The sequence below is a fragment of the Dromaius novaehollandiae genome, chromosome 3 (genome assembly GCF_036370855.1).
Source record: "Dromaius novaehollandiae isolate bDroNov1 chromosome 3, bDroNov1.hap1, whole genome shotgun sequence".
In the NCBI taxonomy this organism is placed as follows: Eukaryota; Metazoa; Chordata; class Aves; order Casuariiformes; family Dromaiidae; genus Dromaius; species Dromaius novaehollandiae.
This window is the reverse complement of record NC_088100.1, coordinates 27,472,627-27,499,609: the sequence shown is the minus strand read 5'-3', so window position 1 is coordinate 27,499,609 and position 26,983 is coordinate 27,472,627. Positions and strand designations below refer to the sequence as shown.

Genomic DNA, 26,983 nt, shown 5'->3' with positions numbered 1-26,983 from the left:
AATCAATTTCTTCTTCAACTGCAAATAAACAATACATCCTTTACCCTATGGATCTTGACTACATGCAAACTGGCATCCATTCAATCCAGTTTGCATTATACAGTGTATAATTTTACATTTTACTCCTCAGTGTTGATGGAAGGGGAGTGATGGGGAATTGATGAAGACTCTTGTTCTCCTATTAAGCGGTTGAGCAACCTCCCATTGGGACTGGGGCTCTGCGTGCCTCTGAATCTGCTGTAAATCCCTCTACAGCCACACTTATTTTGATTTTGAAGGCCTGTTTCTGGTTAGTTTAATCCTATTCCTAATCAATTTAAGATAAATAATTAAAAGTTTAATTGGAATTTCATGGCTTTTAATTATCATTAAAAAAAGAAATTTAAACCAAATTCTGCATTAACAAGCTGTTAAGACTGATCAGTGAAAGCTCAGTTGTGGCACTTTTTGCGCTTTGTGGGGCAGATAGCTGCTGAGAGACACAGTCTGGTTTCTCAGTTTCCTCTTGTCCGAAGCCATACCTAAGCTACAGCTAGCAATGGAATTATCATTTTTCTGGGGTGCTGGGATAGAAGTGCCAACAGAGAAATTCAGTGGGGTAGGATTAGAGCTACTCCATTCACCACAATTCTACTTATACAGTAGCAGGGCTGTTATAAGTTGCTTGTGTCCTTATGTTGCTATCTATCAGGTAGCTGGCAGAAGGAAGTAAATGATATCTTACTTCCTCTGAATACCCTGTGTGGGCCAGGCAAGAAAAACCTTGAGCTGGTTCTTACAATTTAAAAAGGAAATACCAGGAAAAATTGAATTTTCCTCCAGCAGCATTAACTTGGCTGCACTGCCAATCCTTTACAATTTGTGACATACGTTGATCGTAAATAAAGCTATAAAACTGTGATCTGTGATTTAAAAAAAAGAGAAATCTGCTATTTTCATCTGATGCAATTTTAACTTTTCATTCAAATCTATTCTACATTGACCCACTTAAATATTCAAAGTTATATTTAAAGTAACCTTTTTTTGAATGTAACATGGACCAATATAGATAAGCCTATATAAAACAAAAGTATCTTTGTGTGTTGTTCTTTTTATTGTAGGTATGTGTCATGTGCACTGGGATGCCCATATGAAGGAAACATTACACCAGCTAAAGTGGCAGAAGTAAGAATGCACTTCTGGCTTGTCTTTTTAATGATAAAAATATACCTTTTAAAATGTGCCTAAGTTATTTTCTCTACTTAATCCTAAAAAAATCTTTAATGAATAAAATTTAAGGGAAACAAACACAACACTTAGTTTACTCTAAAACTGGTTGCATAACCTCACTATTTTTTTAAACCATATCCAGTCAAGTTTAGGGAAAATAATGTGCTTTTATTATAATCAACCTTGAGAAAAAAAATGTGCTGTTTCCTTCAGCAAGATGGCAAGGAAATGCTTAAGGAAATAGACTCAAGCACATGTGTCAGTGGACAGTGTTGCATGAGATGATTTCCAGCACAACCTCCTGCAAATGGAACATGCTGTTAAATCTGTTGTGTGCTGGCATGAGCATACTGCTCACTGTCCATCCGTGGTGCCACTACTAAAACACTGTGTTTCTGGCACATGATGTACTAGCATCATGTGATTAAGGCATGAACCAAAACTCGTCCACAACATCATTTCCTGCTACTTACCTTACTATACTCGTATGATGGAATAAGGCGCATCTTCCCTCCCAGCGCCCTTTTCCAAGTAAGATAAAGGAGAAGGAAGGAGACGTTTTGTCCAGCCTTTCTCTCCAGCAGAAAAAGAGATGAGTGCCTAAAAAGGCAGGAGAGTGAAACACAGCTATCATATTTTGCAGGAAGGCAAAGAGGGCAAAATGGGCAGTGGACATGAAAGTGAGGAGAGAATTCCAGAGGCACAGTGGAAGACATGCTGACTTTCCTCCTGGAGAAGGGCTTGCCTTCTCTTCCACTGTGCCTGTTACTCTTAATTACCTATTTTTGGCAACATAGCAGAATCTCCAAACCATTCTTTTTGTTCTGTAGCTGTTAGTCAGTATTTGTCTTATATCTTGTGTTCTGTGTGTGTGGCTTTCAGGTCCTGTCCTGCATCTTCTTCTAGTTTACATTCCAGATGGAACTTGTGATAGTGCTGCTCCCACGGCAGCCACGTATGCTCTCACTCTTTGAAAAAATAGCTAAATTGGAAGGTATTCAGTATTTCTAAATAAATTGGTTTTAATATGAAGTGAAAGTTAGAAGTGACACAGCTTTAGTTAGAGCAGTGATGACAGATTCAGCTGTGCTGTTGGTAAATTGCTTACTGCAATATCGTGTTCCCCAACAGGCTTCTTTCCATGTGTTGCTCATTTTTTAAAACTAACTACTTTCCTTGCACAGAAGAGCTCCCTTTCAGTTTGACAGTGGGAGAGCTATTTCGTGTTCCAAACCTGCAAACTTTTACTCACACAGATGTTTGATTTTCTGTGTTCATCCCAGTAAGTTTTTTCCTTTATACCTGTACACCATTCTGTATGTGCTTAAAAAATAAAATGTACCTCATTAAGTTATTAATTCAGGCCCTGATTCAGCAAGCATTGATGCTTATCTAGAAGCATCTGATTAGCTGTTAATGGGTTTTACATAAACACATGCACTCATTCTTTGCTGAATCAGGATTATCAAAATTACTGGCTGTGCTGCTAAACCCTGTCAGAGAGCTACCTCACCGGTCATCATCTTTCTCAGGATGGGAGCACATCACTCCCTTGACTATGTGTTGCAATCAGCAGCTATGACTTAGGTTTATACTGTTTCTTCCAGGATCAGTGACAGTGACCAGATTTTTTTTAAGCAAAAGCTTTTTTACCTGGAGCAAAAGTAATTAGGAGAGATGGATCACAAACCAAACTACGGGCATTTCTGGCTTACTAGATACATAACCTTTTTATGCATAGCGATCTAATGGGTCTAAACTTCAGATGCTGTCAGACTTGTAGAATCCATCTAGCACATCCATCTGGTTCTTCTCTCATCCTATAAAATAAACTGCTACATAGCCCTATTTTATCACCCCGCTTCCTGAAATGGAGTCACTTTTTAACCACTTATAATCCTCCAATTTGTTAGTTTTAACCTTAGGCAAATAAGGCTTGAAAGTTGTTGGAAACACAAGGTAACATCCTTGAAGCCAACTGTGTTGCCCATTATCTTCCAGGCACATACTCGGTCGTTTTTCTCTGGAGCTGTTGCCTCTCTGCCTGCTTCTTTCTTTCCTTGGTTCCCCTTTAACCTAGATCAGTGAATTCATACAAATATTGTCCAGCTTTCAGTAATTTCCCCTCGCTGATCAGGCCACAGAAAATGTATGTATTTTTGTTTCAATATTAATTAGATTATTACAAAGTTTCCCTTACACCACAAGGATTGCAGTGTGTTTTTATGCTGTTATTCACTTAAAAAAACATCTGTAACTGGAATGTGACCTGCTTCTATTCAATTTAAGAGGGTAGTTTTAGATTTTCTTTCCAGCAATAGGATTGTTCACATGCTTAAGGGGTTGTGGTTCTGGATCAGCAGCTCACATTTTGGTCAGTGCCTGGCATCAGGGCAGTACTCCCATGAGGAGCAGCACAAGACTCATGCATAGTAAAACTGTTGAGCAGTGAGTGCAGAGCACAATCATTTTCTATTAACAAAGCTGCAGCCTCATCATCATGTTCTGATTAAACTGACAAAACAATGTGTTCTCTTCTCCCCCACTCTCCTCCCCAAAATCCATATTGAACACTTACAAAACTACAACTAATGAGCCTTCTCCTAAGATAAGATAGAAAGGATAGGACAGTAGGATAGCAAGTCCAATACGAAAAACTATCATTCAGCTTTCAAACATGCACATTCTTCTTGGAATTAAATGTATATCTCTGCTTTTTAGGGGTCAATTTAAGTTTAGATCATGAAAAGTCAGTGATGATGCTCAGCTTGTTACCAGTCTCTATCAAGACCTTTCAGGGCTTGATTTTCCAAAAGCTGAAAGACCCACAGACTGAACACTCAAAAGAAGTGAATCTGACATGATTTCTAGCCATTTACGTAGTCTCCTAGTCATCACTAAGATACTCAGCTAGAAATACCTTGAATCAAGAATAAAAAAAGAACATCTAGAAAAAAAGATACAGTCTGCTGCTTTCACCCTGATATTAAACAAAAGTTTGGGGGTTATCTAGAGGTAATCCGCCACTAACTGCAGATGATCCATTTTTTTCCTACAGCAGTAGTCCAGTTTAAACACCTGCCGTGTGTTGATGATATAAAAATATGGTGCAAGAGGGAATCTTGGTGAATGTTCTTTTCTTAAGCATATATCGAATTTACAGTGGTATGAATCCAGGACTCTCTGACTTTAAAGAACAAAGAGTTTTACTACTTTTGCAAGAGTCATAGAACTTGCAAGCTTTGAGCAGAGCAATTCAGACTACTTGAAGTTCTTTTTCAGCTGTTCTTTGAATTATGTGAACAGCAATATTAATCCAGTACTTCCGGGACTGCTGGTGCAGCGCTTTGTCAGCTTCCTCAGACATATTCACAGCAATCCCACTGATGAAGTCTTGGAATTGCTTTAACAGCAAAGTGCAGGGCAACTGAAGTTGTCCTGGAAAAAGAGTATATTTTTTCATTTCTAAACAGTTGATTTCTAGACTGGGATTCCACGCCATTGGAGTTTCCTTCTGGGAGTGTTGATACACAGTGGGGGATGCTAAAGGGGACAAACATACTCAGGAACTGAAAATAAATTGAAACCTTTTCCAAATAAATTCAACAGGCTAAGATAGAAAGCTCCTATATTCAATTTCTAAAGCAGTATTTTCAGTGCAAACATAATTTTGTGCTTCCTAGTGTATGTCTCTCTCCGTACAGACATTATGGGACCAGACCTCAGATCCCTTATTCATACAAAGAACTCCTCAAAGCCATAATTCCAGAAACATTTAGGGCTCTACTTACAGTAGAAGAGTAAGAAACATTTGTATACGGTTTTCTTTGGTATTAAGAAAAATCTTAAGACATAAGGACTATAATGTTTATTGTTTTACAGTTTTGCTCTTTTGTATTTTAACATTTGGAGTTATGAAAAGCAAACAAAATTGATACTAGCTACAGCATGTTAAAACTTCAGTTTTCATTGATGTTTTCAGTGCCAAGAGAAAGCGAAATCAGACTTCTAGTTAATTATTTATTGTGTTAGTTCAGCCAAGTGCTTGGCTCCATGTAATAAGCAAACAAAAGGGCAGGTCTTTACCCTGTACAACTTGTAAGCTGAAAAGTACATGGAGAAAACCAAACAGTGGGAAAATGCCTAGAGAGAGGAAAATGTTGGGAAAGGGCTTGACAGAAACTTAATCCATAGTGTAAAATCTTGCTTCTTTGCATTCTGTGGGAGAGTCGAAAAGCAAGCTGTTGATGGATTTGGCTTAGTTGGTTATTCCACGTATGGAAGCAGAACTAAAAGCTTCAAGAAGAGAGTCTATGGGTTGTTGTTGTGGGTGACAGTTTTGAAGAATACATAGAGGATTTCTGATACTAGGTCCACTTCAATGGGACAAAACCCTGTAATACATTAACAGCTATACATTTTTACTGTATGTTCTGAACCCCATTTTTCACTCTTTCATCTTGACCTCTTTGTGTTTCTCTGCTTCTAATCAGGTGTCTAAACGGCTTTACAATCTGGGCTGTTATGAAGTATCTCTGGGAGACACAATTGGTGTGGGAACTCCTGGAAGTATGAAAAGGATGTTGGAAGCTGTTATGAAAGAAATTCCTCTGAATGCTCTTGCTGTTCACTGTCATGACACGTATGGCCAGGCGTTAGCCAATATCCTCACAGCCATACAGGTAACTCAGGTCCTCCTTTTATAGATATGATAGTAATAATCTTACTTGAATTCAAATGCATAATTTAAAAAATCTCATCCTTAAGGAAATCAACAGAATAGGAAACAGGCACTCACCAGACTTTCAGAAAGTATTGCTTATGCTTCAGATTGTCTACAGGTATAGCTAAAAGCTACAAGCTTTTGCTTATGCCAAGAAAATGTCAAAACACTTCCTGCAACCCTGCGTGAAACTGGAAATTGTCAGTTCTGAATTCTTGTCTACCTATTACCTTGAATTCCATACAAAAACACTAAGAGACAGTGATGGTGATTAAATGCCATTGATTTTGGATGAATTAGGGAGACAAAATGTATTTTCTTCTGATGTCTCAGATTCCTCTTTTGTTAGGAACGTGCACATTCATATATTACTAAATTAAAATTTCTAGTTTAAAGAGGTGTCTAAATATAAATATAATAAATAAATTATAAATAGAATGATGCATAATTACATGTATTGTATTTGTTTTCACACTGATAAGTCTAAATTCTTGGGAGCATGTTACAGAGAATGAGTGTTTTAGATAGTACTCCCACTGTTAACCTGCCTTCAGTATTATTTCATGTTTAGCAATTATGCCTTCCAAATAAGATGAACAATAACTTTATATCTTGTTTAATCTTCTTTCAAATCTATTGCTATATAGGCAGAAATAGTTAATTTTCTTAGAAGATATCTTTTCCTTTGAGTTTATATTTCTTAAAAATATGAATACTTACTATAAGAAACAGACTACTAATTCTAATGTACATTTTGTAAGGATATTATGTTGATGAAAAATATTTTCAAATATGTATGCATTCCAAAGGAGAGGTTTCTTTACTAAAACTTACTAAAAGTTACAGAAACAAAAGCTGTTCACAAGTTGTAGGTCTGTGTGTTCTACTTTATGCTTAGTAGTGTCTCTTATTTCTGCTTCCCTGCAATTCATACAACAGTCATCTTTCCTCTTTCTTGACTTGGTAGTTTGACATGCTGCATATGTTGTTTAGAAAGAACACCAGTATATTAACAGTTTTAATGGTATCAGCAAGAAGAAGGAACAGGGAAATGTTTCAATATGGGAATCTCAGCAAGTATTCGATTAGATAGTGAATGTCAAAATCCAGTTAAAAAGGTTCTAACTTTTACTTGTGATGTTCACTATTGAGCCTTACTTGCTTTTAGTGTTGCAAATGTGTACATATGAATCATGGGATAAATAAACTGCTAATTTTACAGTTAGCTTCAGTTGCAGATGTAATAGCTAAAAGCATGAAAACCCCTGAGCATGGGAGGAGTTCTTCATAAAAATATTTGAAGCATTGTTTTTCAAATCCTTCCTTAAAATAATTGCTGTCATAGTGCCTACTAAATGCTGAAACAATGACTATGCTTTGTTAACCCCAGTATCTGTTATGAGGGGTACGTTTCACATTTACCTCATGCTCCTATGTTTTTATTTACTTCTTAAATTAACTCTGCAAGAGCTAAAAGGTGAAAAAGCTCTTAGGTACCTAATGTGCAGTTTAGGCTAATTAAGATGTAAATTCAAGAAAGCAATAGATCTAAAAAATAGTTCCCTACCCAGCCTTCTCAGATTACTGAGAAGCCAAGGGTGCCTGAGATTCCAGCAGAAAACTTCCTTATGTGCTAATATTCTGCTACGGTGTATGCCTAAAGGTGCTGTATTTTCGGCTGCACTGAACTTGCCATAGATTTAGCCAAAAGTCCTTGATGAAGTAGGCATTACACAGGCTCTCTGACTAGTTTTATGCAGGCTGCTCCTTGGCTTAGTCTGAACGTAAGACCCCTGACTCTTGGATCCTCAAACTGGGCCTCTATGTCACAACATCCTTTCCTGTCTCTGTAGCCTACCACTGATTCCAAATAATGACTTTGTTCGAGGAAAATTGGCAACTAGCATTGAGTTATAGAAAACAGGGCAGCTTTTACTGGTCATCTCAATTATAGAGTGCCAAAGCCATTGGATCAGAACGACCAAGTCGCTTCTAGGCCGTCAGGCTTGTTTGTATTTTCCTGTCTCCCAAAGAGAAGTGCAGGGTGGTTTAAGGTGCTGAAGCAACATCTCTTGTCTTAAACTCAGTAATTTTTTTCACTGTCCAGATTCGCCACAGATGGAATTTCTAACCCTTCTTTCTTTATGGGTCTGTATGACAGATACAGTATTTCATAAGGAATAAAATGTGATTGAGGGGTTATAGAAATAACAGGCTACAACTGTATGAAAACAATTATAAAGAATATTCAGGAAGCAAATTACCTTCTTCCTAAGACATTGTAGACTCCAACCTCAGGCTGAATACTATTGTATATTGTATTTTCTAAGAATTAATGAACGACAGCTGGAAAGCCACAAATCACTCTACACTAATTCAGGCAGTGCTTGGATGGGAGATCTCCTAGGAATGGAAAGAGGTGCTGATGATTCAGTAAGTGACTTTTTATACAAATCACATTGTTTCATGCAGGATTATACTACCCAGAATATTTTCTTTTGTTTGGGGCTGATCCAAAGTCATCTAGAATGGACAGGCTGTATCTGTATAAGAAATTAGCAGGGAAGTAACATTGTAATTTTAGTATTCATTTTTGTGTGTGTTGTTTTAGCAAAAGGATAGGTAGTGATAGATGGAGGAAAGATACGCCAACTTTTAAAGGATAAGTAATTTTTTAAATTGTCGAAGTGAATAACATAGAAAGCATTGCCCAGAGAAGGGAGATACACTTTCTTTTAAGAAGAGAATCTGTGTAAAGTTGTGAAGATCATGAAGTGATGTTTCAGAACAAAATATTAAACATTTTAAGCAGAAACATGTCTGGCACTTGATTAACTGGCAGAAACTTGGCTGAATCAGGAAAGTAAAATATTAAAATTCAGAGTATACAATTTATTCAAGCGCCAAAATCAGGAGATGGGAAGTGGTGTGGTGATCTAATTAGGAGTTGTGATATTTTGAGTAAAATTTATATATAGGTTAGCTAATGTGACAAAAACAATATGTAGCTAAAACAAATAGTAAAACATTTATAGGAAATTGTTACAGGAAATGTAATTCCTTGTTCAAGGAAGAGTAAAAAGATGGATCAGGAAATCTCTCTGCTTGGAGAGGCCCCAATAAGGTAGACCACTGATCTCAGGAGATTTGAGTTACCTTGACAATTAACTCCCATAGCATTTACAGAATGGGTAAGAAGGGGGGAGTCTTTTAATGGAAGAACTATTTTCTTGCATAGCTTGTGTAGTTGCCAGAAATAGTTGAGTGAGTCTGTTTTCATAGCACATATCTGAACATGAGAAAGAATATGTCAAGAGACAAAAAGGAGATTTGGCCTGTAGTGATAGCTCCATGAATGAAACAATTGCATGATAATCTCACAGAAAGTTATCAAATTTGAATCACTAATCTTAATTCATTAATATAAACTGATCCTTACTTACACTACTGGAATCATGTCCTAACTTACAGAAAGGAAGTGTAAAACTCTAATGACTTACCAGAAACAAGGATTTTTAACACTTTGTGTGATCATTTTGACCTTATTGGACACTATGAGATGAATGAGTTTGATGACTTGCCAAATGAAAATATTTTTTCATTAGTGCTTTCTTGTTCCAGAAAACAGAAACTTTGGGGAAAATTAAAAACAATCCCAAATCCACACTTTAGTACCACAAATGGAATTTAGCAAGCCTATAATTAAACTTTTGAGGTGTCTCAGGCAGCAAAATCCAAACTTATGAATATAGAGCTTTTCATTATCAATGTTAGAATAGATAATATTGTCTTACAGATAGCTGAAAATATTTAATAAAGTTTTATTAATCTCTTTAAGGTGCTTGAACTTTAAAGAGTAAATAAACTTTTTTTTTAAATCCAAACAGAAATGGCTGGCTGCTAAACTCATCCATCTATCACTTAACTAAACAGGTTCCAGTCCCTTTGATTCACACTGGTGAGACTAACCAATTTGTCTGTAGGTTATTTTTTGGCACCGATTTGCATATGGAATAGGACTAGATTCACACAAAGGCAGTTAGTGTTGATATGCCTATGTTGTAAGTGCCAGAACTAAGGAGGAATCAGAACAGAGATACCTAAGCTCCCACCATATTAACTCATAAGGATCGATATGCTACAAGACTAGAATTCACAACAGCCAGCAATGGTATGGCCTGAGTTAAGCACTGAAAAAAGGACTGTGTTTGAAATCCTCCTTTTCCATGATGCTTATGGACTTACACTTGAAGCCTTAAGTGAGATGAATTTTCTACCAAAAACTGTCTCCTAGATTTAAGTAGCTGACTTGTCCCTTTTTTAAATACAAGATTTCCTGTTTGTGGCTGTTCAGCTTGCCCATAGTACAGACTGTCAAGGCCTGGGGCTCGCTCTTCCCCTTTTAGATGGCTGTCCAAAACCAGCTCACTGTTAAGCTCTGCTGTCAAGAGGCAGAGAGGCGAGCTATTGCCAGTCAGTTAAATCCAGAAAGCATTTGCCTGGGTCTGAGTATACACAAAGCCCCAACAGATCTGCACTGGAAACTTTGCTGGGGAAAAAAGAATTCAAAAAAGCAGCCTGAGAAGTTAGCGTCTGTCTGAGTGGTATGGCTTGTCAATCATGTTCTATGATGTTAAGTTCTATGAACTTAAATAGCTCTTTTAGGTGCCAGATCTTCTTTAGCTGCCGTAATCCTCCTAAGTTTTTAGACCTGTATTTCTGGGACTAATTCACCTGAAAGAGTATAGATATAATGATGAATTTCGAAACAAATATAGCATCAATAAGAATATTTCTGTGCTAGAAGATCCCCTTCACATTTGTATCCTGCAGCCAGTCCCTGCGTACTTGATTTGTCCAGTTTAGTTTAGTAGGTGTCTACAAGGATGCAGGTGAAGTGTTAGTGTATCCCAGTGAATGACTAGTATGTACAGCTGGAAGCCATACAAGTTAGAGTTGTTGAATAAAACAGAAAAGTAGTAAAAAGTAATAATGGTAGAATGGCATGAAGGTATGGATAGCAATGGTGGGAGGCCAAATGGGAAGAAGGCAAATATATTTGTGTACTAGACACAATTAAATACTCAACCATTCTAAGATTTCTGTTGGTGATTGTTACCTCGTGTTTTTACTGAGTTACGCGTATAAGCATACATGCAGCCACAGTTTAATCTTTTGATTTAGAAAGAACCAACAGTATAATTTTTTAAAGCAAAACTTTATGAAACTTTATGTTACAGAAGCTCATAAACATATTTTCTTTGGGTTTAGTTTTCAGGAGCTTTATGCTTTTTTAATTTCTTCTTTGGGTTTCATTTCCAAACAGACACGAAGTTAAAACCAGCAAGTTTGTCCTGGATTCATGTTGAAATTGCCCCTTTTTCATGGTCTTAATGCAAAACAATAGCTAGGTTATGATCTCTTTAAACTTTGTGTACAGTTCCTTGGACAGGGTCACAATATTAAGGGAGATTTTAAAACTAGATGAGCTTTATTGCAAAATGTTTTATTAGAGGAGAACTGTGAGTACAGGATATAAGTAAGAATTAAGCAATAAAACTAAAAACTCGGTTCCTTGCTCATGCATGTATCAAACAGCAATCAAAAAATCCACAGCATGCTGGATAGCCAAACACAGACTTTAAAAGAGACCGAAGGAGGCAAGATTAACTCAAAGTGTTATTAATTCATGTGTGCACTTTTATTTATGTGCTGATATAAGTGGCCATCATGTTGAACGATCAAAATTCAGGACTGCTTTTTGTCTGCCTACAGTCTAGATTTAACGAACATCTGAATTCCTTCACACTCTCTCTGTAAAACAGAGACCAAAGCATATACACAAATCTTTAATAAAGATTAAAAATGTTCTTTCCTGTGTCCCAGCTGTATGTACCATTGACTCCTAGACCTTATGTTCATCACTGGTAATCTACCTCTTCCTAATGACCACAAGCTGAAAGTTGTGGTAGAATTTTAGATTCATCTTAGATCATTCTTTTTGGTAAGAAATGCTGTCTTTTTAATTTCCCACAAAGCACAGTCATTCAGAGCTAAAGCATAGTAGAAGAACAAATGACACTTCTGTTACAGGGTAGGGAGGATAGATCAGCAACCATGAAGAAGTGTGAAGCCTCCATATAGTCACTATGCTAGAGATGGGCTAGGAATTTCTCATGGAACGGCCCAGTATGAACTGAGTAGTGGGAAAGGCAGTCTAGCCATATTGGTCTGCTTCTGCACATGTAAAACATACTGCTTTTTGGACTTTGTACTGTAATTCAGGAGATGAATTTGTATGTAGTGGGCTGCCAAAGTTCTTGCTTGAACAGTACATTAAATACCGCTAGGATTTTTTTTTTATTATCAATCAACTGTGTGCTGAGGTACCCAGAGCCTAGCAGTGAAATGATTTATGTCTAAACTCATTTTTAACAGAGCAAAAATAGTTATGATAGGTTTAGTTAAAATTTCAACACTATACTAAAGACAGTTTCTAAAGCCAATAGAGAGGTATTATATAGAATGAATGAGGTACGGGAGGCAGGGACCATAAAATCTTGGCTTGTCTTCTCCCAGTTTGCTATGTCTCTCTGTGCACATCACTTTTCTTCAATTTTCCATTTGTAAAACAGCAATGAGGCTCATCTCTTTTTTTGTAAAATGATAAAAAAATCTACAGAAGAAGAGCATTGAAAAAGTACAAATTATTTTTATGTCGTCCAGATTTAAAAGTTATTTTTGAAATTGTAGTTTGAAAACTGAATTTTTGTTTAGACTGTAATATTGATATTTAAAAAGCTAAGGTATATGAGTGGGCAAATGATCAAAATATATACATGTCCATTCAAATTAACGGAGTTTTGTAACACTCCATTTCCCTTCCCCTGCACAGCCTGGCATTCTGTAGAATTTCTGCTGTACAGCAAGGGAGTGGAAAAGGCTTGCCTTATGAAACATTGATATATTTTGAGATCTTGAAAAATGTTTGTATTTTTGCATTCCTGTTTTGAGAAGGGGATAGAGGTGGAGAGGTTTCAGTAGACCTCACAGGTTTGCTTTCTTCTGTAAAATGCTGTTTACAAAAGAGTAAATATGTGCTAGAAAACTGCAAAGCTCTTGACTGAGAGCTCCAGGTTTCAAAGTTCAGATGGGGAAACATTAGAAAAAACACAGCTTGACTGAGAATAGCTAGTATGGGATTCAGGAAGGGCTGGTCATGCTTCAGTATTTCACTGGAATTCTTTGAGGCAGTCACTGCCAAAGAAGACAAAGGATATACAGTGGCCATCATATGCTTTGATTTTTCAGAAAACAATTCACAGTGTTCTGTACTGGAAGTTAATATTAAGGCGTGGAGACATGTAATAAGTGGAAAGTTGGCTAAATGGCAGGAAACAAATGGGAGTTATAAAACGGAATTTCTTCAAGCTGGAAAGCACCCACCAGCAGGGTAGTGGAAGGATCAGTCTGTGGGTCCCAGCTTTTTCTGCTTAAATGAATAATTTGCAGTACCATACTGCTCATGTTAGGGGCAATTGTTCTAACTAAATGTGGCTAATATTCTAACGCAAGCAAAAGAAAAACGTTTGGGGATAAAAACAGAAGAGTAGGAATATGGATAATTTTTGGTAAGGTAAAAGATTATTTGGTACAACTTGCCTGTCTTTTAAAAAAAAGATCTTCCTTCAGCTTTCTACTTTTAGGTTTCTATAGGAACTAATTTATCCTAGGCACTTACCAGACATTTTCTGGGTTTAAAAATGTAAACAATACTTTTGAATTATCTGTCAGCAAACTAAAACAAAATTCCTTAGAAAACATGGGTTTGCTTTTTTGTGTCTGTTTCCTTTTGTCCCTCTTCCGTATAGAAACAACATAACACATAGGCAATGCTAAGAATTACAAAGTTCATACATTTGAGCTGAAGAAATACATGATATTAAGAAAGGAAGGAGTGATTAAAATTGTGTAAGAAAGATTGATAGGTAACAAAACAAAGACGAATAAGTCTGTGTGTATCTGAAAGCAGACAAATCAGGAGGAAAATGGCAGGTGAATTGTGAAAAGGTTCCAGATTGCAAGGTTTTTGTGAAGAAGACTTAAAAAGAGGCTGTGTACCTTAGGAAAGTAAAAGAACACTTGTTATAATGTCAGATAATACTACTACTATGAACAGTCGGCTAGTTGCTTTTATAAGTGAAAAAGCATATTGCAGAAATGAATAAATCAGACCTACATATGGGAAGAAAATGAAAGCATAGGCATTCATTCTGAAAATCTGAGAGATCTTTTGAAGTATTTTATCTGGGTTTTTTTTGGGGGGGTGCTTTATAAAGGTACTAATTTTACACTGTTGCCTATAATTTCAAAAAGAAAAAAAAAAGAAAGCAAATGAACAAACAGTACCACCCCTGCTCTTTTCTCAGATCAGTATAAAAGAAGGAGCAGCCCTATTTTTATTACTATCTCCTGTTTTTTGCAGGGTGTGCATAGTATGCAGTTTCTGAAGAGCTGAATTTTTCTGACCTTTCTTCCTATGCTTCAGAGAAACTTGATAGCCTGGTAGTTCACAAATAAATTCCTCACTGATATTATTACAACTGTTACCCCATTACTGGAATAAAGTTTAAACAAGTTTTTTGAGTTCAAACTTCAATAAAGTTTCTGACTTGTTTCAGAATGTTTAAATTTTGAACTTTTTAGGATAGGAGAGGGACTATATTTGTTAGTATATACTGAATTAGTAGCCAGAGGTCCAAAGACAAAGATGTATTTACATGAACAGACTAATAAGTAGCCTTATTTTTTAATGAATCGTAGTGTATCCTAAGTGATTAACAAATAATAGAAATCTTCATTGTTCTAGCTACCTTGAATGCGATGACTGAGTTTCAGAAGCCTTCAGTCCTTGTTACTGAACCAGCAAACCTCAGGTCTAAGTCTGTTTCAGGATCCTAATCAGACAAAAAGATCCTGCATCAGTTATAGATTATTGTCATCTCCAGGTTCTCCGACGACAGCTCACTTGGAGCAATAGACACAACTTCCCTTTGGCTTAAACTCAAACCTCAGCTGTCTTTTTAAACATTTTTAAACCTAGAATTTCTCATGCAAATCCACTTATCTCTCTGTATATCTCTGCAGCTACATACAGATTTATCACTCTAGATCTAAATGGAATATGAATGGAGAAATCACTGCAACAACTAGAGAAATAAAATCTAAAGTGTTTTTTAGCAGTTTTCCATCTTAAAGCCAAATATATTCTTTGTACTAATGGCATTTAAGCTGTGGATTTATAGAAGAAATGGATCTGGCCCAGATATTTTATGCCTTTTTCTCTTTTTCTGTGCTTGTGTCTCCTTGTCTAGTTACACTTTTTTCTTGCAATGCTCTTTTATTGTAGCTTTTCTAATCTCATCTTAGATGCTTGCTTTCTTTTTCGAGTTCCCATGCTGCAAATAACATTCAGTTGCACGTTTCACTTTCTTCAATGTCAGTAGTATGTTTCAATTTCAGCTTCATTGATAATTTTCTGTTTCATTAAATCCAGAAGCAGTAAGGCCATTCTGATTTAGTGGACTGACACCTAAAAAGTGTTCTGGTATTACTTCTGTGCATTACTGTGCACCTTTCTGCTGTTGCAGATAGAATTCTGTGTAAAAAATTACACAGATTCAGACAATCGGCTTTAAATGATTATTCTTCATCAGATTCTACTCTGCTGCATTATTCTTCAAGTTTCACATTTGGAACTACAGTTTGTAAAACAAAATAAGATCAGATTTCAAAGAATATGGGAAGACAATCGTCTTTTTTTTCCCCATTTGCCAGTTAATAACAGCCTTGCAAATTTGTCCTTTCACACAAGTAATTAGATTCAGAAAATAATTTAGATATACTTAACCAGCAGGTTGTAGGCCCATCCGAGAGTAATACTCTGTATAGACTGTTATTGTCTGCTTTCCCTCTCCTTTGTTCTCCTTTGCAATCTCTTTTTTGCCATTCTTTGCCTCCTTCAGTGCATAAGTGGAGTGAATACAGTGCTGGCAGCTCACTGACAAGAAGGGAGAATGATAGGAACAAATACTGTGCCCCTGCATTCACCTAATCCCTAAAATTTTCTCTGGCACTTGGCAATTTTCTCTTTCACTATTTTCCTAGTCATTGTTTGATAGTTGTAAGTCCACATGGCCAGAGCAATAGCCTTTCTACAGACCTCCTTTTATCAGCCCAACTGTCTCTTGTTTAACTTGACTATTTAAATGGCTAAGAGTCAGCATCATCCAGTTCTGAAGTGGACTGGGCAGTAATCCAGCTCTTTCTGTTAGAGACGGACATTCATTTTTTTGGACTAGAGACAAATTACTTCCAAATGCTGGAAATGTAAGAAGGCTTTTCAAAAAAGGCTTTCAGGTGTTTATAGAACAAATTAGTATAAAATAGTTTTCAAAATGCTAAGCCCAATTTAAAATAAATATTTAGTACTTTTAGGAGTTGTCAAAATATAGCACTGGAAAACTGAAGTCACCGATCTGTTGCATACATAAAAAAATAATGAGGGTACACTGATGTCAAATTCCCCATGCATTTTTCTATTGTGCCTCAGCTGGATTGCATACATAAAAAGGTAGTACTTTGTCTTTTTTGTTTGTTTGTTTTTTCCCCCAGGAGACTACATGGCTTGCTGTGGGTTTGATGAGATGCTTGCTTGTAGCAATCAGAAATGAGACTGATAACTGTTATTTTGTGACAGTTTTCAATACACTTGTTGAAAATCGGAGTCTAGATTAGCAAGATGACTGGAAAATGAGGAATTTTTGTTGATGTAAAGTTTGTTTTTTTGACTCATTCAACATCACATAGGCACTCTGGTTCACAGGAAGACAGTCTAGGTCTCCACATCTATTTTACTTGTTCCTTTTGTTTTTGTAAGGTCTTGCTTGTTTCTCACACACTATCCAACTTGCACAAAATGAAATGGGATTTCTGCAAACAGATAGTTTCCTACACAACTGACTCGTCCCAGAACTGCCCTATTCTTGCAAGTCTGTCCCCTTCTCCCTTTCAGTCCCCTGCCCCAAATTGCATTTCTTCATCCATTTCCATCTCATAAGCTGTCGCAATAATTTTGGGTATCAGACTAGTTGAATAGACACTATATTGTTCCTTTAACATGTTTCCAGCCTCAATACGTCCTCATCCTCCTATTCTAGTTATATTTTTTCCCTTTTTTTCACACTGCTCCCCAGAGCTTACTTACTGTTGTCATATCTGCACCTTAATCAGTCACCTTTCTCCTTTGTGCTGCCTAGGTCCAGCAAAGTGTTAATTGGCTACGTCTGTACTAGTAAATTAAATATACTTGGACTTCTCTGGCACTGCTACCAATTAATATGAAAAGCCTGTATCCATAATACCAAATTCTTACCCTCCAAAACAGGGTCAACACTTCCAAACTGCCAACTTTGAATGTTCCCTAACCTGTGCTAGTTTCCAGAATGTGTCAGGAATTGCAGGAATTGTTTGGGAGAGTGCTGCCTGGCCCAGGCCACAACTGTGCCAGGTAACAATTTGGTTTGGTTACCAACTGGAGATCTGCGGAACTGTGGAGAACTAGACTGTCCTTCTGTGGACCAAGGAGTGCCTGTGTGATGTTGAATGAGTCGCAAAAACACATTGCTACCAAAAACAAATTGCTACCAAATTTGTTACCAGATTGACAGCAATTACAGACAGTGGACAATTGAGCTTCAGTTCTTGAGAGTGTTCCCTTACGCTGTTTAATTTACCAGTAATATAGATAGCCACAAGAAAGCAGAAGTTGCTGTACATTAAGAGCACAAAAGAGAGTGTTTTGCTTTTGTTCTCAGTGGCTGTTTTGCAGTGTCCCCAGAGATGAGATTTTGGAGGTTCTGTCTGCTCTGAGCATATTCTGTGCTGCTGGAGTCTTTGGAGATTTTCCCTGCAGATCTGCAACAAGTGTTCACTAAACATCTCTACAGTGTATCCATGCATATGGCTGAGGTGGAACTCCCCAAATTACAAGTCTTTGATCCAAGCCATGGGGACATTAGCACTTAAAAAGAGAGTATATCATAATTTACTAATATGAGGAAAGCAGTATATTTATGTTGTTTTTAAAAGCTGAACTATTTTGGCTAAATTTTTCCAAAGCAATTTAGTTCAAGGCAGCTGTCCATCACACAGAATTTCAGCTTGATTGGTAAAAAAAAATGGCAAAGCTGTAAGCAGCTTACCAGAGAATCTGAATAGAGAAAATATTGGCCACTGTCTGTAGTTGGCATGGCTAACATGACGATTTAAACTAAATTTCTAATTTAAATAACCACAAGATTGATGTCTGTATTTCAAAAATAGTAATCTAAAATACATTCTAGATTCATACTAGGTTTGTGTTAACAGACCTCTTACTTGTTTCTGTGATAAAGATGTACTTATGATGATTCTAGAACATATATTTTTTGGTAATCTGTAATCTAGAACATGAGTATGCTCATACTTGTGTATCTAGCTTTATGTTTTCATCTAGTGTCTTTCTTGATTGACTGGTATAGTCTTATTCCTTTCACTTTCTTTTGGTTTTGAACTGACATGCTGACATGCTGCACACTAAAAAGATATGTAGTGCGGTGACAAAAATAACATAATATTTCTATATAATTGTGAAAGAAAATTTTCAAGAGTTCAGTGAGGATACAGTTATTTACAGTAACTTTAATTTCTTATTCTTCTGGATTTGATTCCTTAATTTCTTGGGCTCAGATTGAAAATCATTTTAATTGAATTTTCAAAAGAAATTATAAGAGGTTCTTGACTTATATTTTTAAAATTCTCTAAAAGTCATATTGCACATTGATTAGACTGTAACTCTGTACACATCGGCTAGAAGATAAATGGCTTTTAGACGTGTATTTTTCTGCTCTGCAAAATGACTTCCCCTCCCTTTTTCCCCTGAAGAGTTTTTTTCTTTTTTAAGTTTAATGGTAAGTGTAAAACAAGGACAACATTGCTACAACACTTCCCAGCTAGAAATGGTGCTTCTTTTCCTTACCTTTTGTTATTTGTGAGTGTGCTTGTTCTGGTTTATGCCTGGAAAAAAAGGTCTTGCCTTGCAAGCTGACATTTAGAGCCATGTAAGAGTGAGGCTAGTTTGCTGTGGCAGGAACAGTCCTGGGAAATAGCTGCAACTGGGTCACAAATTCCAGTGTCTCCAATAGGGAAGAGCAGTGTTTACAGGATGAGGCTTACTTCCTTTTTGGGCAGCTCTACAGACAGCTGTGCTGAGGGGGTGGACCTAAACCTCTGGCCATTCTTGTGTATTTATGGCTCCACAGAACCAATTCTGTTATGATCCAGCAAGCAGTGAAGGAGGAGGATTTGCTTCATGTTGTTGAGATATGTAAGATGGCTTTAAACAAACTTTCAGGGTGTTTCCTAAATTAAAGTGCAGAAAGTTCAGAGATACTATGACTAGGCAGATTCATGTTCCTGAATTCACTCTAGGTTAGTATGTTAGATAGATTTTTGTAGCCATGTGAGAGCTGGTGACTATTTTGCATAAGTGCAGTAAGTCAAAGATGACTTGGTCAAGACAGAAACCAAAGCTGATGCAGTACTTGAAGTATGACAATCATATTTGCTTTCTGCACTGTGTGGAGGCAACACTGAACCAGTCTTCTGATCAGTTAATTTGTCATTTATGTATTTGTTTTATTTTTCTTTTGAAATATTATGGTACAGATTGAAACAGCAAGGCTTTCAGAAGTTAAAAGATTTTGATCATTTTTCAAGATAAATGAATGATAGTTTTATACACTCTGATTTTTGCCAACTTTCGTATTTTCCTGTTTATTTAATTTTTTCTTCTTTATTGCTTAGTGCAAGTGCTATACAGTAGTAGACTGAGAGGCAAATGACAGACACACACAAAGACCTCACAAATGCACAAAGTTAGCAATTACAGAATGAAAGAAACATTCTTCTCTAATCTGAATTAATCACAGTTAGATTTTACTTGCACTAGCAGTTGGAACAAATGGTAACAATTTTTAATTTAATGTATCGCTTTGTGTTAAGAATAAACCAAGTGAACAGAATAGAAGTAGGTATAGCAAGGCAATACAATGTTCATTTTTAGCAAAAGATGAGATGCTAAGCGGATTTTTTTTTTTTAATAAAAGCAGTGTTCTGGCTTTACTGTTGAAAGATGTTTTGGTTAAGCAAAATGAAATTGTCTTTTTTTAAGAAAAGAAACTTTATTCAGAAAAGAAGGAAAAGAAAATTTCAAGATAGATAGATAGATAATGTTTTGAGGCTGCCCACTTCAGTGCTAGCATTTAATTAGTCAGTGTATTGAAAGGCAAGGTTCCTTTGGAGGTGTTTTAATAAAAGTGATGAAAATGATAAAACTAATCCAATTATGATGGAATAGTAGGAGAAGTTGAGAAACTGTCATGTACCATAGAAGTTTACTGGATTATGATGAAAACTGTGGTAAAAACTTTATTTTAAATAACGATTCACTCTGGCTATGGTTTCCAAAAAGATGCCCTATTTGATCACATTTTCTTTGGTCACTTTCTTGTAAGTATTAGCTGTTTAATCCCATCCTGGAATTCTACTCAGGGCATTATATTTTAGCACAGAATGCAAAGTTCTACTTCCTTGAAATTGTGTAGATGAATGAATAAAACATATATTCCAGAGCTCTTAAAAGAGGTGGGAGTTGCTTCTTCGTTCTGAATCTTTGCAGTAGAAGCTCTGTTTTCCAACAAGACCTTACTACTCCCATTTGCTAAATATATTTGGCTGAGTCCTGAATCAGATTAAGCCTGTGCATAGTGGTTTGCAAGTTCAGGGCCTATTTAGTGGGAATGTATGGAATTAAAAAAAAAAAAGTGCAGATAGAAAAATAATTGCTGTTTTTTGTTACAAAAGGTGTAGAAGAGAATAAACACATCAAACCCCCCCCAGAAATATCTAATACTTTATTGTACCATAGTGTTTATTACAATATTGCTATAAATTTTGCTTAACAAGATGGGAACCAAGTCTTTATTCCCTCTAGAGAATGAGGTGTACAAGCTGAAGTACATTTGTTTTTTATGTTGTTAGGTTTTTTCCTTTGCAGTGATTTTCAGAACACAGATACCAGTTAAGAAAAAAAAAAAAGCAGTATAACTACTGCAAATATGTTAGAAATTGTCCATCTGAAGTCCCTCAACCTCTGGTAATTAGAGGCCATACTGTGGAGATTGACAGGGTAAATTACCAGCAAATGTTTACACAACAAAACATATGCCCAGTACAATATCCTATACTGATGTTACTGAAACCAGAGTCCGGAAGCGTACAGTGGAAACAAGACCTGGTACTTTTCTTCTGCCAACACAAACAGCAATTACAGCACAGTGTGAGAGAAGTCATAAGAAATACTACTGCATATCAGTAGTTCAACAAAGTCAGCACTTTTGTGTAATTGCAGGGGAAAAGGGCTGAAAAACATTACAGATCTCAGCAAGAAACGGCCCTTTATACTTTTAAACTGATCCTTGATAAAACAATGCTGGGGTCATGAGAAGGCTACTCTGCCAATTTTGCTTCACTGTGGGATCCATTGACATCTGGCTGAGCTGCGGAAGCTGGAAAACTTCTTTAATATTCTCTTGACAGTAAAATGGACATGTGGAAAACATTCTAATCTGTTAATCTTTGGTGCTCCTGAAGAAAAAGGACATTTGGCTTTATACTTTGTGATGATAAATATTAAGTCTCCAGATCTAGCTGTAAATAAGTTAAAAGCATTTAAATGGAGAACACAGTTCTTATTTTCCAAATATGGCAGAAGATGGATATGCACCTGCATTATCCACATGATATAATAAATGCCAGGAGTTTTTTTCTAAGGGTAGTTTACCATACTTCTTGGCAATTTACTTTTCTTAATGGTGAGTATGTTCTGTCAATGAATATTAGGGAGCAATATCTCTGAACTCTTTCTTACATCCTGCATACTAAAATAGAATAAAGTAGTTTCACTCAAGGGATTATGAAAATAGAATTAAGAGATTCAAAATTATATTTATGCCTGAAAAAAATCTCAAAGGTGTTGCTTTTTATTTAACAGTATTAACAGTACATATTATTTTTGGCCTGGACTTTAAATACAGTACATAATGTTAGTGAATGGTGCAGATATGTATCTGTTAAGCTTTAGATAGAATATATGATTTTTCATTTCTGTAATGAGATATATCTCTAGAAATGAGAAGGAAGAGGAATCTATCACATTGGAAGATAAATGCTATAAACTTATACTATATATATTGTGAATATGAAGCATATAGTATATATATTAATATGCAATGCAGAAAATGCCATGGATTATGGGAAAACTGCTAAACTAGAATTCAAAATCTTGTAGATTCTTGTCGTACATTTTGAATTCATCTAAACAAATATGCAATACATAAAAGCAATACATTTATACATTTGGTGAAAGTTAAAGTAGTTTCCTAGTTCTAAGTCACAAATTATATCAATATAACACATGCACCCTGTTGGAAATGCATGGGTTTCTTTAGAATATTTAGTATCTTTAGTTTCTTTAGTATCTTCTGTTGCAAAATAAGAAGTCCCAGGAGTTAACAGAACTGTTACTCTGCCCCTACCCCCCCCCCCCGCCCCCCCAAAAAGATGGAAATGATAGCAAACAGTTAAAAAGTTGAGTTTTGGTCTTTGATACAGTCAGGTCATTTTCTTTCTGCCCACGTATTAGTGAATCTTGATACTTCATTGCTTGTTATTAAGATCTGTTTAAACACTCATAATAATAATGATATAATGTTGAAGTCCATGCCCTCACTCAAACAAGCTCCCAATGAATAATGATTTTAGTCAAGTAAGAATCAGTCCCGTGCACTGACTCTGGCCTAGCTTGATTCCTTTTAAATAGGTGAAATGGGAGGGAAGAGGTTATAACAGTTACAACAGGAACCTGAGCAACTTTCTGGAAGACACGGGTACTGACATCTAAGGAAAAGCCTTGGAAACATGAGATTGCACAAAAACATACATAAGAGCAGCCATTCCCAAGACAGATCTGCCTCAGCAGCCACTATTTTATTGCTGCAGCAATAAAGCCACTCACTTTGCAAATGCACCTTTAGATAGGAAACTGTTTGTTGGTTGCCTTAAAAAAACAACTGTGAAAAAGAAAATTCTGAGTGAAAGTATGATGTAATATTAAAACTATTGTCATACTAAAAATTAATTTGTTCATAGCTAACAAGTCTCTAGAACCAAATTTTTTGGCTATAGTCGTTGAACATGATTAAACATTCGCTTATTTTCTTAGTAGTTACTTACAGTCTAAAATAAAGCAGATTTGTCTTTTCTTAGAAAAGAAGTGCTAACAATATTTTGCAGTGGTCTATTTTCTACACATACTTTATTGCACAGAGATTTGTTAGCCAAGGCTAAAGGAAAGGAACTGAAACAAGGTACACTTCTGATGGATGGTGTCATCAGTATTAAAATGGAGGGGGAGCATTCAGCTACTTTAAATTCTGATGAGCAGCAGATCCTTTAATATATCACTACTGCCATCATGTTTGGGGTACCCGCCAAAAACTTCAGAGAGACCTTCTGACTTATGGCAGAGACAAGGGAGGCTTAGACTGAAGTATGTTTACCAACTGCTCTTTTGTTTATCATCACATCCAGGAGAAGCAAGCGTAGGTCTAGTTGCCAAGAGCTGAGTGGGAACATGACTAAAACTCACTAATATCTGAAAAGGTCTTTCACGCTGTATGTAGAAGTCCGCTATGCAGTAGCATTGGAAGTATTGGGTGAAGCTGAACTACTTGTGGAAGTAAATGGTTTTGTACTAGGACTAACATGCATCAGGGTTAGTATCTGACAGTGTAATTTAGGACCTCACGTTTAATCTGCCTTAGCGTCTCTTGGAGAAAGCCATGCAGAGGAAGAGGAGGCTGGCATTAGGATATATTTTCAGACCTCCAGAGATCCCATTAGAATTCCTGATGTCTTGCTGCGTGTCCTCTCCACCCATGTTGATCCTTTAAGGGATCCCTGGCTGCCACACCAATGAGCCAGTGGTAGTTTTCAGACTTCGAAGACCACACATGTTGTATGGGTGATCAGCCCTTAGACATGGGCTGATGATAGTTCTGCAGGGAGACTCCACAGCACATCTGGACATGAGCCCTGGAGACATGGGGGAGGTCCCCCTTTTCACTGACTGGGTGGCAGGTGGGTGTGATTTCAGAGATAAGATGGGGAACGAAAGTCAAAACAAAGTGTTTTTTGTGGGTGGGTAATGTTCCTGGCTCTAGGGGAGTCAGGTGCTGCTGTGTGAGGGCTCTGGCTGAATTAAAATCAGATGGCTTTTTAAATGCTGTGCTACCATTCCATTCCTTTAGATACCCTGATGCTGACATACCATTATACTAATGTGGAAAGAAATAGTCCTGCTGTGCTTTCCCAGCTTTCTTATAAACACCGTCATTGCTACACATTTACTGTATAAGAATTAGCTTTTCTGCCACCCAGATTAGTGAAAAGAAAAAGAAAAGAAAATTAGTTTTCTTGCCACCTTGTTACAAGCTAGTGTCCTCTGCCACTTGTTGCATCATGCAGAAAAGATGTATTCATTTTGTGCAAAGTAAGGGAAAATAGACCTCCAGGAGTATCTTAGTTGGGCCACCCAGCATGAGACACTGGGTGAATCAACAGGAATTGGTCTTTCAGCAACTAGAAGAGTTAGGAGTTGGCAGAAGCTAACCAGGGCCAAAAGACAAGATTGAAAGAATTTGCAGTTTCTTTCCAAGGCATAGATCTTGATAAAATTGGTACCTAAGATAGATGATCTAGGTTATATAATCCCTGACCCTAGGAAAAAGTAACCTTTCCAGAAACTCACTGGCTCAGCTGAGTGTGTGATGCTCAGATCAGATTTGCCATTTTCACTGATGGATTCACATGCTCCATATTTGATACATGCACTTCAAATACTAGATCTATGCCTTTCCATCAGTGCCCCATAACTGCACTCTGTCCTTTTTCAGTATCATAATCCACAGTGAAGTGTTTCCCTTGCAACCCATCTCAGAATTTTTTTATCATCTGTGGTTCCAACCTTTATTCGACTCATTCTCAGCTGATGTTCTGTAATTCAACTGTTATGATCTACACCATAATTTTATTTTAATGGGTACCTCTCTCCTTAGCTTATCCTCTGTGAGACATCCACTGCAAAGTGAGTGGATTTTGTTTCTTCTTCAGTGACATCAATTCCAAACATTCTTCAATCTCAGCAAAATTTTCCTTTCTTGGAAAACCTTCAGTAACTTTACCATCAATTTAAGTAATCTTTTTGTCCTCCTTGTCCATTGCAAGCCCTCAGTTTATTCTCTGGTTTGTTTTTAATCAAATACACTGGAGTGTAGCATGTGAGGGTGACTGCATGGAGGGCACAGACGACCTGATGCAATTGTTGGGTCTCTGGATTAAGAGGTTTTCTCCCTGTACCTGTCCATTGCTTTTCCTCTCTAGGTCTCTTTTCCCCCCGATCCCAAGATTATTGTCTTCTCTGCTGTACTTGTTTACGTCATCTTCTGACCGTGTCCTAGCCTGAATCTATAAAATGGATACCACAAATTTTTAAATTGAATTATTTCACAACACATACCAAGCAGACAGACAGTTGAAAACCACCAGAGGTTTACTTCAGAGAAACAACTTCTGCTGAGGAGCATTTGGGGCAGTAACTACTTACTCCAGATCAGCAGCAGCTGAGCTGGGAAGTCTGGCAATGCCCTGTGTTGCTTTTGGGGGGGAGGAGGGAGAAAGGGAGAATGGAAAGTCATTCTGTGCTCTGATGGTCATCTCATCTTCGTGGCATTGAAATGTGTCTCCTGCTCCCCCTGCAGTTTCTGTGATCCTTAGCAGGGAAGCAGCTTTAATTGTGTATGCCTCTGGATAAGCAAACCATGTCTTGTAGAGAAAAATCAGTGTACATAGTCAAAAAGGGAACAAAATAAGCCTGCACAGGTGATGCTAATAGTGATTTCTAAACATGTGCTTCCAAATATTAATTTTGTTATGGTGTAGGATTTTGATTATGACTTTCTAAACTTTTTAAAACCTCAAAATCAAAACCAAAATTGCTCTTACATTTCATGATATTCATTCCCCCAAAACATCCACAAAAGTTCTCTGAAAAAACAGGATCCACAACACAGGTCTGAAGTGCTAGAGCCAACTGGTGAGAGCTTGTTACTTCCTGTGCAGGTGGTGCAGTGTAGGCCATAGACACAGACTTTCCTAACTAATAATTTCAAAGAATTTCCTAATTGATAATTTCAAAGAAATTGCTGCATAGTTCTTTGTTGCTGTTGAGGGAAAGAACACAGTCAGCTGCTGCTCTCATGGGCTGGGCAGCACTGCTCTAGGTGGATCATCAGGCATTTTAGCTCCCTGACTGACCAGTTTCTAGCTTGTGAGATAGAACTTTCATAAGCTTATAGCTTAGCCTAGACTGTGTGATCTCTTAAAAACAAAGCTGTTCCTGTGCCAACTTTGAGAGTGTAAAGCTACAAGAATGTCTCTATGAAGTTGTGGTTAGAATTGTTGAATATTAGCATAAGAAAGCATTTTCTTCCTCAAAACTTGCTCTCGTAAGTGGCCAACCCCATTTTTGCTGAAATTTTCCAAAAGAATCCAACCTGGACAAGGCATGGAAAATATAAGATGCAGCAGATAAAGGCTGACAAAGTAATAAACAACTGAAAGTAGGGACTTATGATGGAAAGTGTTAGGGACATTTAACTCTAGGTGTCATTGCCAGCTTTGCTTATAATAAGTGTGTGAGTAGCAATGTGAAAAGATGTGTGCAATAAGTTAAAGGAATGCTGTGTTAACCTATTTTATGCAGTAAGTTTGCCTATAAATTACATCTCAATGCATTTTAGGAGAATTTTTTTTTCTGAATGTATTAATTTT

At 36.9% G+C, this 26,983-nt stretch overlaps 1 protein-coding gene across 2 annotated transcripts in view; it reads left to right on the top strand.

Annotated features, from left to right (window-relative positions):
• Positions 1-26,983, top strand: part of HMGCLL1 (3-hydroxy-3-methylglutaryl-CoA lyase like 1) — an 86,767-nt gene that overhangs the window by 44,804 nt on the left and 14,980 nt on the right. The window contains exons 6-8 of one of the 2 annotated variants that reach the window (XR_010388230.1): positions 1,101-1,164; positions 5,703-5,891; positions 8,263-8,365. Coding sequence is in view for 1 of the 2 variants with exons in the window: in XM_064508587.1 (XP_064364657.1) it covers positions 1,101-1,164; positions 5,703-5,891 (253 nt within the window). In the remaining variant the exon portion in view is untranslated. The remainder of the gene's footprint in view (positions 1-1,100; positions 1,165-5,702; positions 5,892-8,262; positions 8,366-26,983) is intronic. The other variant, XM_064508587.1, reaches the window with a different exon arrangement.